The sequence below is a fragment of the Pelodiscus sinensis genome, chromosome 6, assembly GCF_052426305.1.
Source record: "Pelodiscus sinensis isolate ZL-2025 chromosome 6, ASM5242630v1, whole genome shotgun sequence".
Classification (NCBI taxonomy): Eukaryota; Metazoa; Chordata; order Testudines; family Trionychidae; genus Pelodiscus; species Pelodiscus sinensis.
The window spans coordinates 99,249,862-99,263,851 of NC_143057.1; the positions used below are offsets into that span (position 1 = coordinate 99,249,862).

At 43.5% G+C, this 13,990-nt stretch overlaps 1 protein-coding gene across 1 annotated transcript in view; it reads right to left on the reverse strand.

Annotated features, from left to right (window-relative positions):
- Nucleotides 1-13,735, reverse strand: part of NDUFS4 (NADH:ubiquinone oxidoreductase subunit S4) — a 68,257-nt gene extending 54,522 nt beyond the window's left edge. The window contains exon 1 of the mRNA XM_006139537.4: nt 13,541-13,735. Within this exon, the coding sequence (XP_006139599.1) occupies nt 13,541-13,626 (86 nt within the window). The 5' untranslated portion in view covers nt 13,627-13,735. The remainder of the gene's footprint in view (nt 1-13,540) is intronic.
- Nucleotides 13,736-13,990: the final 255 nt, after the last annotated feature.

The window sequence follows — 13,990 nt, forward strand, 5'->3', positions numbered from 1 at the left end:
TCCCAGCTAGCCATGCTCCCTGCTGGCCGGTTTCCCCCCCCGACTCCCCATCTACCCCAGCAGCCCTGCTCTCTGCCAGCCAGTTCCCCCCTCCCCAATCTCCTCCACTGGCCCCGCTCCTCCCCAGGCCGGTTCCTCCCCTGATCTGAGATCAAGTGTGTCCGGTATTTTTGTTGAAACCATCTGGCAACCATAGAGCCACTCCATGGAAGCAGGGATGGAACTGTAGTTCTCATGATCTAGTGCAGCGTCAGGACTTCTTTTATCGTGAACCTCCTGTACCCCGCTGGTGGTATACTACCTTCTCCCCAGAGCATGCCTTGTACGTGCCAACAGGATGAGAAAGACAGAAATGTCAGAAGTCAGAGTACTAAAGGAAGACTGGGTTGTGAGCATGTATTCAAATATTACCTAAGGAAAGAAATCTGGAAGATTTGGGATTGACAATCTCTGATCCAAAATAAAATGTAATCCTGAGACACAATGCTAATGGGAAGAAATATTCAATAATCTGTTGTCTAGATGTACAATGGAGAGTGTATCCTACACATTTATTAGTCTGAAAGGAGAGCCAGATTTAACTGAGGAAGAAGCCCATCTAGGGGAAGAGTCTGGGAGAGGGCTAGAAACAGAGGGAGTGGCTACTGAAAATGCTGCAGTATTTTCTTTTTATTTGACTTTATATTAAATACACATTTGAAGTCATGCACTTTGTTAATTATCCCTTGGTTTAGTACTCTTTCTTCCATAACATTTAAAAATGTATGTATTTGTTAATAATTTGGGTGCTACGGTGGCACAAATAAAAACAAGAGCACATAACTTCAATATTGGTGCACAAGACAAAACTCAGTCCACTCATGGACAGAAAATCTTAGAGGGAACACTGGTCACAAGACAGTACATAGATATTTATACAATTACAGGTATCACTTTGGTTTGCCTTTATTTCCAATAAAAATAGAAATTTTGGATACTCATCCACAGCCTGTTTTGTCTCATGCTGTGAAGATCCATAAAAAGCATCCCACAGAGGGAGGAAGCACTTAGATTCTCAAATGTTTTCGATCTAATATACAGAATTTTCATGTAAAGTTCTTTTGGGCCATACCAATTGCGAGACTAATTATAATTGGAAAATGACAGCTTCAGAGGCAACAGCTCCTATCAGTCACTGAAGCCAAGCACTATTCTAAAAACTGTCCTTTTGGCTTTTCTAATTACATATTGTCTGGAGTTGAAATTTGCAGGAGAAAACTGTGATTCCCCAGTTCACGGAGTAATAATGCCCAAATCCATCTACTTAAAGATTTTTCCCACTAAACGCTGCCTTCTTGTCTACAAGGATATTTAGGGTGACAAAAAGATGTAACTATATGGAAAGCAGTTACGGATAGGAAATTTAAATGGAAAACAATGAGATCTTCTAGTAAGATTTATCAGTCTGGGAAATGGTTCCTCCAAAAAAGTGATAGAAACCCCAATACCACAGTCATTTAAGATCTAGCATACAAGGAACACTAGAAAATAATGCATTTTTTTTTCTAATGAGCCTATCAGGAAAGTCAAATAGATGACATAAAAGGTATCCTACCATCACTACCATCTAACATCAAGGCCATGCATATGGTGTGATTTCATTTCCCCTGAAAGGTCTTTGGACTGTTGCCATATGGCTGTAGAATTCTAAGTTTTGGCTGCTGAATTTATGATTTTACTGAAGCTATAATAAGCTCAATGTTTTGTTTCCTCCATTTTCTGGGTCAGAATACAGCTACAGCTTTTTCCTTCTATGCAGTTTTCCTTCTATGGACAGTTTTCACCACATGGGGTAATGAATTACAGAATTAGAGCATCTTCACTCCTTAACTCCCCATAAAAGAGGAAGCCAAAAAAACAGGACAATAGCTCTCTGGTTCATCAGGACCAAGATGTGAGCCATGAGAAGGAAAATGGAAGTTGCAGGGCCAAGCCAATGGGCTGAAGGTCTTGGTCAGAGCTTTTTCTCACATACAATCTTGATTTTCTCAGCTGCAAAGGAAGATAGCTACTTAACCATCAGAAGAAAGTTGAGGATTAAAGTATATATGAAGTGTTTATTACAAACACTTTCTATAAACTCTCAAACAATGCCACATGGAAAGAAACAGAAGACAGGACTATGCAGCACTTTAAAGACTAACAAGACGATTTATAAGGTGATGAGCTTTCGTGGGCCAGACCCACTTCCTCAGATCAATTTGTGGAAGAAAATTGGCACGACCATACATACCAAAGTGATACAAACAAAAAAAGTGAACACATAAAATTGACAAAAATCAGACTTTAGAACAGAAGGGGGATGAAGAGGGAAGGTTAGTGTCTGTGAGGTAATGATATTAGGGGTGATAATTGGGGAAGCTATCTTTGTAATGGGTGAGATAATTAACATCTTTGTTAAGGCCCATACCTAAAATGTCAAATTTAAACATGAATTACAGTTCTGAGGCTTCTCTTTGAAGTCTGGAGTTAAAATCTCTTTGAAGCAATATGCATGTTTTAAGGTCATTAAGAGAATGGTCAGTCTGGTTAAAATGGCAAGCAACAGTTTTCCTGTAAGAATGCTTGTGATTCTCTCATAACTTCAACAAATATGTCCATAGTGCTAACCAAATCAGAGTTAAAAGGGGAGAGGAAGGACATCACTAAATGTATCCGCTATTCCTGCTATGTCTTCCACCAAAAGAATAATTGAAAAGGAATCTCTTCTGAAGAACAGTATTCTAATAATCATATTCAAATAAAAATAAAACCTCTGATGTCTCTTCTGCATTTCTGACAACAGATATTTCCAAAGTCTATGTCTATATTTGCATTAAGAAAGGTTTCCCACTGCTCACTGATGATGGCACATCTTCTCTAAGATGCTGTATGACAGTGGTCCCCAACCTTTAGAGGCTCCCGGGTGCCTGGGTGCGGGGCTACTGCCGCGCCAGGCACCCGGGGGGTGGGGCTACTCATGCGCCCGGTGCCTGGGGGCGGGGCCGTGCATTCTGGGGCGCGCCGGGGCGGGGATGCCCTTGCACCCGGCGCCGGCATGTGCCCCAGGGCCCGGAGTCCAGGCTCGTCGGTTAGCCATGTACGTGTTAAAAATGAGATGTGAAAACGTAAACATTAGTGATGTTGAAAAAAATATTTTTGTAAATGTGCAACTGCTGAATTTTTGAGTTGTAACATGTTCACATGGAAGGGGGCAGGCAAGAGCCATCTCCCCCCTTCCTGCCTCTGATAGAGAGGCAGCAGTGCAGGGAGAGGGGGCAGGCAGGAGCCAGTACACGCGGGAAGCCAACTTTCAAGCCAGCTTCCCATGAATACCAGTCCCCACATCCCTCTTTGCTGCTTCTGTTAGAGAGGCACCAGCGTGGGAGTCAGGCAGCTCCACAGGAGCCGGTACACACTGGGAGCCAGACTGAAAACTGGCTTCCTGCGAGTACTAGCTCCCCCCACCCACTCCACGTGCTGCTGCCTCTGTCAGAGATGCTTACTGATTAGACTTTCATATCCCTACTATTCATTACAGCACACATAGCTGTCAAACTACAAAAAAATGTTAAAGAACAATCTGACATTGTGTAACATTGGATGTATGTTACTAGATGTTAAACATGAAATCGATTACTTTTGACACAGAAAGAAACTGCTTTGCACTCTGACATGAAATACATCATGAAAAAAAAAAAAAAAAAAAAAAAGAGTGCGCTTATTGTAATTTCCACTCCTTCTAGAAATTTGGACTTGCATTACTAGTCAGAGTACTAACCTTCAAAATATTGATATAAGCCATTCTTATGTAGTCATGCCTATGTCCTCTATGTCAGCATATAAGCTCAAGTCATTTGCTGCTGGCCTATTTGGCTTGCCACTAACCAAAAAAATGTCATGAATGCACACTGATTCAGGAATTTAGCAACCATGTATAGGCAGGAAATACCAGCATAAGTCAGAAATTCGGTTGTTCATTCAATTCTTTTAAACCAAAAACGAATACTTGTCCTTTCTCCCTTCTCCTGATTCCACCTTGTGCTTTCAGTGATTAGTTCAACATTATTGAGAAGTTCAAATATAGCACATTTTGCAAAATATATAACTGCCTTCACACTATCTAACCCACTTCAACTGGAGATATAAATATCAATGTCATATACAGAATTCCTCATCAGATTATCTGAAAATGGCCCCAAGAATAATATGCAAATTCACAAAACACCCACACTGTCCTGTCCAAAACCAGAAGAGTATCAAGCTTCATTTTGAGAAGCTCCAGGGGGTAGCTAATTTAGTCTGTACAGGATTATTCCCCCTTCTCCCCTATTTATTTTGGGTCTGCACATCCTAAACTCAAAACTCCGGTCATCTGAAGAAGTGGGCTGTTCCCACGAAAACTCATGATACCATCTACGTGTGTTGTTAGTCTATAAAGTGCTACCAGACCAGTTTTTGTTTTCTAAATTCATTTTGAGAAAGTTATTGGAATATAGTGGAGTCCGGATTATCCGACTCCCAGTAATCTGACACTCCGCTTTATCCGACCCTGCAGCTCCTATGGACTTTGTCCCCAGGAGCTGCATGGTGGGATACAACGCGGGCGGGGAAAATGGCCCATCACTCTCTTGGAGCAGCTGCTGCTGCTCCTGGCCGGGACAACGGGACAGCGAATGGGGCCATTCTCCCGCCCCGTGCTCTGGAGCCGCTGATGGGGCTCTTGCCAGGGCCACGTCTTCCCCGGAAGTAGCGCATCAGCTGCTCCTAGAGAGCACTGGGACAGCTACTGCTGCTGCCGCCGGGCCGCTTCTTCCCCGGCAGCAGTTCCCATCATCTGACATATTCGGTAATCCGACCATGTGTCAGTCCTGTTTACGTCGGATGATAGGGACTCTACTGTACATTTTTTCACTCTCTGATTTATAAATATGGGGGAAGTGGTAGATATGGCACATCTAGACTCTAGTAAAATATTTGATGCAGTCTAGCACAGTGTTTCCCAAATAGTGCTCTGTGGAACCCCACGGTTCCACGAAGCGATAGTAAGGGTTCTGCAAGAACTTGGAACTCTTCCCCCAATAAAGAGATAGTTACCGCTTTATTTATTTTTTTGCTTGACCAATTTTCCTGGCTGGGGTTCCTCGAAATTCTAAAGGGGTTCCTTAGCCAAAAAAAGTTGGGAAATACAGGTCTAGCATGACCTTGTTATAAACAAACTAGAAAAGTACAACTTACATGGAGCTGCTATACGGTGTGTGCATAACTAGCTGGATTTCCATACCCAGAGAGTAATCACTGATGGTTCACAGTCATGCTGGAAGGGCATAACAAATGGGATGCCACATGGATCAGTTCTGGGACTGGTTCTGTTCAATATCTTCATCAACAATCTAAATAATTCCATAGAAAGCATGCTTATAAAGTTTAATGATGATATCCAGCCAGGAGGGGGTTGCAAATGCTGTGGAAGATAGGACTGTATTTAGGGATGTGAAAGGATAACCAATTAACTGGTAAGCATCACCCTTAATGATGCTTACCAGTTCTGGTTATCTATTAATCAGCAGGGGCTGGAGCAGCTCCCTGCCTGCTGCAGTCAGGTGGGTGCTCCAGCTGAATGGCAGGACTTCAGCCAACAGGGCACTAGGCTGGAGCAGTCTCTGCTTGGGTTGGAGCAGGCTTCCACCCACATCCCTTTTAATCAGTTATCCATCATATTCTGTTAAACATCACAGGATTTTACATGCCTAACTGTAATTCAAAATGACCTGGACAAACTGGAGAAATTCTCTCAGGTAAATAGAATGAAATTCAGTAATGACAAATGCAAAGTACTCCACTTGGTAAAGGAACAATCAATCAGTTTCAAACATACAAAATGGGAAATGACTGTCTAATGCAGTGTTTCCCAATTGGTGCTCTGGGGAACCCTGGGGTTCCGCAGAGCAAAACTAGGGGTTCCGCGAGGTGCCGGCACTCCCCCGCCCCCTCTGAAAAAAAGAGAGAGAGCGCCGGCTAGCCAGCAGAGGCATGGGTGGTGAGTTGTGTGGTCTCGTGGTGCTCATGCTCCAGCAATATTTGGAGCTAGAGCTGGAGCTGGAGCAGGTCCTGACTCACCCCCCCCCCCCCCCCGCATGTCCTCCCACCCCAGCCCCAGAGCGTCTCTCCCCTGTCCTGGTCCCGTCCCTGCCATGCGCAACCTTCACTGAGCTCCCCCTTGCTGGCTGCTGCTGCCCTGCGCAGCGTGCTCAAACCAGTAGGTGGGGTGACGCTCAGACGTGACGTAATGTCACGGCCCGGGATTTTAAACCTGCTGGGCGCTGTGTTGCGCCATATGGCTGAGTTGCGGGATTGGAGTCCGGGGACAGAGCACAGACTCCGGCCCCACAAAGTGGAAGGCAGAAGGTATGGGAGAGGGAGGGAAGGGGCTTGTGCAGAGGAAAAGGGAAAGGGAAAGGGTTGAGACAGGTATAAGGGCGGGGGATAGCAAGTGATGGAGAGGAGGGGAACAGAGCATATGAGGCCTCACGGAAGGGAGGTGGAGGGGTGTCTCGGGGAAGGAATGTGATTTTCATGAATTGGTGGGTCCCTCTCTCCTCCCCTTTTTTTTTTTGCTTGACAAACCTAGGGGTTCCTTGAAATTCTGAAAATCTGAAAAGGGTTCCTCGGCCAAATAAAATTGGGGAACACTGGTCTAATGAGTCCTGCGGAAAGCATAGGGGTCACAGCAGACAAGCTAAACATGAGTCAACAGTGTGACACTGTTGCAAAAAAAGCAATCATCCTGGGCTGTGTCCAGACTCAGGGGTTTTTTCGAAAAAAGTAGCCTTTTTTCGAAAAAACTTCACCTGCGTCTAGACTGCAGCCGCGTTCTTTCGAAATTAAATCGAAAGAACGCGGCTTTTCTTTCGACGGCGGTAAACCTCATTGCACGAGGAAGAACGCCTTCTTTCGAAAGTTCCTCTTTCGAAAGAAGGCGTTCTTGAATGTAAATAGGGCTTCTTCGAAAGAGAGCATCCAGACTCACTGGGTGCTTTCTTTCGAAAAAGCAAGCCGCTTTTTCGAAAGTTCCGCGTGCAGTCTAGACGCTCTCTTTCGAAAGAGGCTTGCAGTCTAGACATAGCCTTGGGATGTATGAACAGGAGAGTTGTGAGCAAGACACAAGAAGTAATCCTTCCACTCTATACTTATTAGGCCTCAGCAGGAAAACTTTGTCCAGTTCTGGGTACCTCATTTCAGGAAAGATGTGGACAAACTGGAGACAGTCCAGAGAAGAGCAACAAAATATTAAGCGGGGTAGAAAACATGGCCTGTGAGGAAAGATTAAAACAATTGGGTTTGTTTACTCTGGAAAAGAGAAGATTGAGGGGGGACGTGATAACAGCCTTTAAGTACCTAGAAAGCTGTTACAAAGAGGAGGATGAAAAATTATTCTCCTTAATCTCTGAGCCCTGGTCTACAAAGGGAAAAACACTAGGGCTACATCTACACTGGCATGATTTTGCGCAAGAACTCTTTTGCAGAAGAGTTCTTGTGCAAAAACTCTTCCAGAAGAGAGCGTCTACACTGGCATGTGCCTTTGCGCAAGAGATGTGCTTTTGCGCAAGAGCATCCTTGTTAGTGTAGACGCTCTCTTGCACAAGAAATTCATGTTGCCTGTCTACACTGGTCTCTTGCGCAAGAACAGTTGTGCAAGAGGGCTTATTCCTGAGCAGGTACATCATAGATCTTGCGCAAGCAGCACTGATTTCATACATTAGAACGTCAGTGTTCTTGTGCAAGAACTCGCAGCCAGTGTAGATCACGCCAATGTAGACACAGCGTAGGGCTTTATTTTGAAATCACCCACCTTAGATAGAATTTATAAGCAGTGTCCACAATACCAAGCCCATTAAAATAACGAGCTCCTTATTTCAAAATCTGTACTCTTGCTTTTCTTAGCAAATAATGCTAATTTCAAAGTAGTTATTTTGAAATGGTGTTAATGTGGATACACCAGTGCAGCTATTTAAAAAGAATTACTCTCCAGAGTAATTCAAACTAATTACTCCCTAGTACTTCTGGGTCTCTAAGCTGAGGTAGAATGTCCACATTAACGGAGTCTGCCTCAGACTAATTTCGAGGCTTCCCTGCAGAGGAGACATGCTATTTAAATTTTTTAAAACCTGGAGTTATTACGTCAAATTTAGTTATTTCAAAATAGTTTCCTAGTGTAGACATGGCATGAGGATAGGACAAGAAGCAATGGGTTTAAATTGCAGCAAGGGAAGTTTAGCTTGGACATCATGAAAAACTTACTGTCAGGGTAGTTAAACAGTGGAATAAATTGCCTGGGGTGCTTGTGGAATCTCCATGATTGGCGAGTCCGGAGTAGGTAAACAATCACCCATCAGGGATGGTTTAGATGGCGTTTGGTTCTTCCATAAGTACAGGGGACTGGACTTCATGACCGCTCAAGTTTCCTTACAGTTCTAGTATTCTATGATTCTATAATTCATGTGCACAAGATTGTAAGATTCATTTAGACCACTGCAAATGAGCCTGATGCTTGAAGTTATTCATTCTAATTCTAGACAATATCAATTCAAAGTATCAGAGAAATTCTCTTTTTATAATTTAGACAAATTAGTTGCTGTTGTACTAATAGTATAGACCAAATACTATTTTAAACTTGGGTAAGTGAAAGCATTACACTGCTACAAGATGAAGCTAGTCACATAAATGCCTGCATAACTTACAATTTTAGACAATTGTTCAGGGACCTCGAGAAGAAATCTGACTTTCACTGGAATCGCAGTGGCCCTAGTTAAGCCCAGAAGAACACTTTTTTCAAACAAGGATATACCCATTTCTTACCAAAAGTGCCATGACAAGGTCTCAGCTTAAATTCTCATCCAAAAGAGATCCCCAAACAATGAACTGCAAGATATTCATAATTATCTGCCAGTGAAAGATGAAAGGTGACATCAACCTTTCTAGGAACAAAATCCATTGTTTCAGAGTTCTCCTAAGTATGTACTTTATAGAGGAACCGGCATCATGGTATCTGAATGCTTTACCAACTAGTTATTCCATAACAGGATATTAAGCTATCCTATGTGACATTCCCTACAGAAAACACATTCTCTGACTCAGCCAACTCTGAAGGGCAGCGTTAAATTGATGACCCAAAATATAGCAGGCAAGTCACTTATTACCACATGAGCTTCAAACAACATTACTACCTTCAAAAAATTTAAGTGCAACTTAAATCCTTTATGTTTAAGGTTACAAAATCAAATCGGTTGTTCTTCTGTAAGTAAAATCCACCAGAAAAACAGAAGAATTGAATACTGTATTAAGAGCAGAGAAGATTATTGATAATCTAAAGGTAATGACAATTCATAATTCTATAGGGAACATCAATGTAAATTATTTTTATATATGAAGTTATTAACAAGAAAACTAAGGCAACAGGCAGGCTGAGGGGAATGAAGTAACTTTTGAAACCTGAGGCTCTGAAGTTTTTGGCAAATCCTGTTACATTACTTCCATATCAAATTAAAAGGCAAAAGTTGCATCCACCTACAAGACAGAAAATTATTTACATAAATAGCACATGAAGTGTGAAATTCCTATCATCTCCTCTTGGGAGAGAGGAAGCAAAACCAAAAATTAGTTTAGTTATATTCTGCAGATTTTTCTTCAAAGTCTCTAAAGATTGTATCAGAAAATGATTTCAATACAAGTCATCAAGAAGACTGAGGTCTATGCAAACTATTATTTTGTTAAAAGCTGCAAAGGTTAAGAATTGAGTTATAACATCTTAAAATCAACTGCCTTATGAGTGTGCACTGATGCTATCATTGTAACACTGAAGTGGTCTCAAAGGTGGATTTGTGTCAAAATATCAGGACCCTGAAAGTTGCTGGTCCACCTAGGCAGAGCACATCGAATGCAGTGGCTGTTAAATTCCTATAGCTAAGATATTTTGGATAGAATTATTTGAGTGGCATTTGACCACAATGCTATAATATTTCAATTCAGAAATACTATTTTAAGGACGTTTCACCATGTTATACCCACACACACTATATAAAAAGAGAAGATTGGTTAAAACAGCAGAACAACATTTTCCCAACTGCCACTACTGAAGTGTAGGTTCTTCCAGCCATGGCTGGATGGGAGATTCTGGTTCAGAGGATTCTTTTAACTGTTAGCCACAAAAGGGAAAACTGAATGTACCAAGTAAAACATTTGGGGATTCTGTTCATAGATGCATTTTTCACAAATCTCCTACAATGCTTTGGACCTTTGCAAAATTTAGTAAAACCTGAGTTTGAGAACTAAATTTTCCTCAAACCTCCTACAATGTTGTCAGCCATGTCCTCATGGATATAAGGCGAAGGGAATCACAGGGATAAATCATGCATCAATGAAATGTGCCACATATAAAATAAAAAATAAGACATTCAAAAGTTTAACAAATGGGAGAGGAGGACACAATGAAGACACTCCTTGCCTGGATCATTTGGTCTAGAGCAGGCCCTGTTTCCAGCATCACTTTTCTGAGCTCCTGAGGAATCTTGATGCAATTTATTCCAGTAACCTTGCAAATGTATTCTACTTTCCTCTTATTGTACTTAACTGCCATTTGACTTAAATACATTCAAATTGAAGGATTTAAAAAACAAAACAACCCTCAGTACAGGAAATAGTCTCTACTGTACTTGGTATCTCTGAAGCTAGATACTCCCATTTCAATGCATTTGTAAAGAATTATGGGGGCCCTGAAATTTCTGTGATGCTTTGTTAAGTGATAATACAAGAGTGCAGGTTCAGGCTGAACTCAATGTCGTTTCTGAGTGTTTAAACTCAACCTTAAGATCATTCAGAGTCAGACCCCAATACTCCAATTCATCGTGTATCAGTCAATTTCTATAGCCCATGCAGAGCCCCAGAAAGTTAACGTGCACACAGCAATCCATACCCATGCAATAAACTATTTTCTGTAAAACATTTCTTTGCTTATGAGACTCCTCACACCACAGTAACTGAATGCCTCACATCCACAAAACACCCTATGAGGTAAGGAAGTATATTTTTGCAGATGGGAGACTAAGAAACAAAGACCAAATGATTTGCCCAGGGTTACATACAGTAAGTTACAGGCAGAGCAGAGAGTTGAACCTGGGCCAGTTCACTATCCACCATCCTTTTTTTTTCTTAAATATAAGCAAAAGGCCATTTTGCTTAGTTTAAAACAAATAAGTATTTAATATTTTTAAAATAGCCTTTTTAATGTTATCTACATTTTAGAGTCTCTTGCAACATGCAATTTTAACTTGTTTCACCTATTAGTAAGTCCAGTTCATATTAACAGATTCTAAAGAATTTTGCAACAGATACAAGAACCATTTCACAGAGTGTTGAATTACTGTCACCTCAAGGAGCACAACAAGAAAAGGACAACCACAGCAGCTTTATATTTTTGGGATACATCTGGGGAGGAACCTCCTTTTGCAGCGATCCACATGGATCTCATTTTCTCTCCCGGAAAAAGGAAAAAGGGCACCAAGATAAGAAACTTAAGTCTGATGTAGGGAAGACAAAGGCTAACAAGTTAACAGTTAAGCATTACCTTAAATGGGTAATGTTTATCGATTCCAGTTAACCAGTATGGGTTGGAGAAGCTCTCCACCTGTCCCAGGCAGGGAGCTACTCCAAAACTGTGGGGCCCACCACAGGTTCCAGATGGCTGGTGGGAGCAGCCCCAGCCCGGCTTTCCCCCAGGAATGGGAGCATCAGGGGCTGTCAGCCCTGCTTCCAGACAGCCAGCTGCAGAGCCCACAGCAAAGCCTCCCCGGGAGCGGGGCCAACAGTTCCACTCCTGGGGAGGGGCTTCGCTTTGGGCAGTAAAAAGCTTATTTAAGCTTTATATTGTGGAGCACGGCAGTGTATACCCATGCAACCACTAGGATTTGTAGGAGTTACATTGTTACCTTTTTTAACAAATTTTTATAACTCTAGTCTAAGGGTGATTATACATCTCAGGCCTGATCTTTAGACCAGTGGTTCTCAATCTTTCCAGATTATTGTTTCCCCTGACTTGTCCTGCATATCCCAACTTTTATCTCATTTTAAAACAAACATACCTTAGTTGCTTACAAAACCAGACATAAAAATACTAGTGTCATAACACACAATCACAAAAAAACAAACAAAAAAACTTCCTCGTTTTACCATATAATTATAAAATAAATTGACAGTAATAGAAATATTGTGCTTATGTTTCAGTGTGATACATGAGCCTGTTTTCCATTTGTGAGCCTTACCTGAAACCCAAGTTCTGCTACCCAGAGTTGAAACAAATAACTTAGCTTTCTATGGTGTGGGACCCGGTGCAGTTATTCTGCTTCCAGTCTCTGTTTTAAGAAACACTGACCTAGATTAACTGAATATGCCCTGGAAGGCCTCTGCATATCCCAAAGAAACATGTACCCTGGTTGAGAACCTAAGGCCTCTAGCTTTATAAAGAGTAACACAAGTTTTACAAAGCCTTTGAGACATTTTGTAACTATTAAATAACAGTTGATGGGGAAGTGCTCTTGTGAACAGTCACTATATTTAAACTGTAACCAGAAAGGTGGTGATAAAGCTAATAGAGGTGTAAGTGAGTAGTCGAGTGGGGGTACTCTTAAAGAGGTAGCAGGGGAAAGAAGGGCAAACAGGACCTGGTGGAGGGAGCAAACTCTGCAGTGCCTCCTGTCCCACCCTCGCTGCCTCTGGGGGCAACAGGCAAGGGGGATAGGAAAGGCTGCTGTAAAGCAGCCTCTGCCCATGGCAGGAGATGAAAACAGGGGCAGCTAGACCTGGCTCGCGCCAGTCCGGGACCGCTGCAACTTTGCATTTTAAATTTAGTAAGAGGTGCCTCTTACTACATTTAAAACGCAGAGCTACAGCGGTCCAGAGCAGTATTGGCTCGCACCAGCTCTGGGAGCTACCCCCACAGCAGCTCTACAGAACAGCTCTCTTATTGACTGTGTCTACTACAGAATTAGCCAGATATCCTTAGAAACTACAGCACAGCAGTTGGGCTGGGACTCCTAGCACGGGGGCGGAAAAAGAAACACCACTAGATCTTCCGCTCATCGCCAAGCACCCATCGCCCTCGGACACTGGGCACCCGTATTTTTCAGCAGCGCTGAGCGAGCCCAGCGGGCCGGGTGCCCGGTCCGGGTAAGCTTGGACTGCGGCGACACAAGCCCCTGCAGGGGCCCGGGCATGGAGGTAGAACGTTGCCCTCCCCCCAGAGGGAAGGCCCCGGGAACCGCTCCTCGCACGGAGGCTGCGAGCGCGGCCCACACGGAGGCTCCCCCCGGGAATGCCCGCTCTCCCCGGCGGGGATGGGGCCGGAACCACGCGTGTTATCCCGCCCCCGAAAACTGCCGCCCCGTTGACAACAACAGGCCGCGGGGCCCGCGCCGAGCTCGTCACCGCCCGCTCCCGGGCCGGGAAGGGTGCCCAGGGTTCTCGTTACCTGGCCGGAGTGAGGCAGGCAGCGAACGCGCCTCTACCCATCGCAAGGTGCCTCCGAGCCGCTGACATTGACAACGCCGCCGCCATGGTGGTAGTGCCAGAACCGCTGGGGAACGGCGGCCTCACAGGGACAAAACTCCTCCGCCCAGAGAGGAAACGCGAAGGCAGCAAGCGAAGGACGTGGGGAGAGAGAGGAGCAACGGGGGCGTGGCGGGATGCGGAAGGGGCAGGGAGTTCGGGCGGGGGGCGACTTGGATCCTTCCGATTTTTAACATCAGCACTCCCCCTAAATTGTAAAATGCAGAAGTCCAAGCATTCTTGGTGCATCAAAGAATCTTACATCCTGACATAATGTGGTGAAAATGCACTGCAAATTGTTGCAAGTTGGCACCTAGGAATTTTTGGCCCTGTCCCTTCCCTAGCAATATGTATAAACAGAGAACAAAGAATG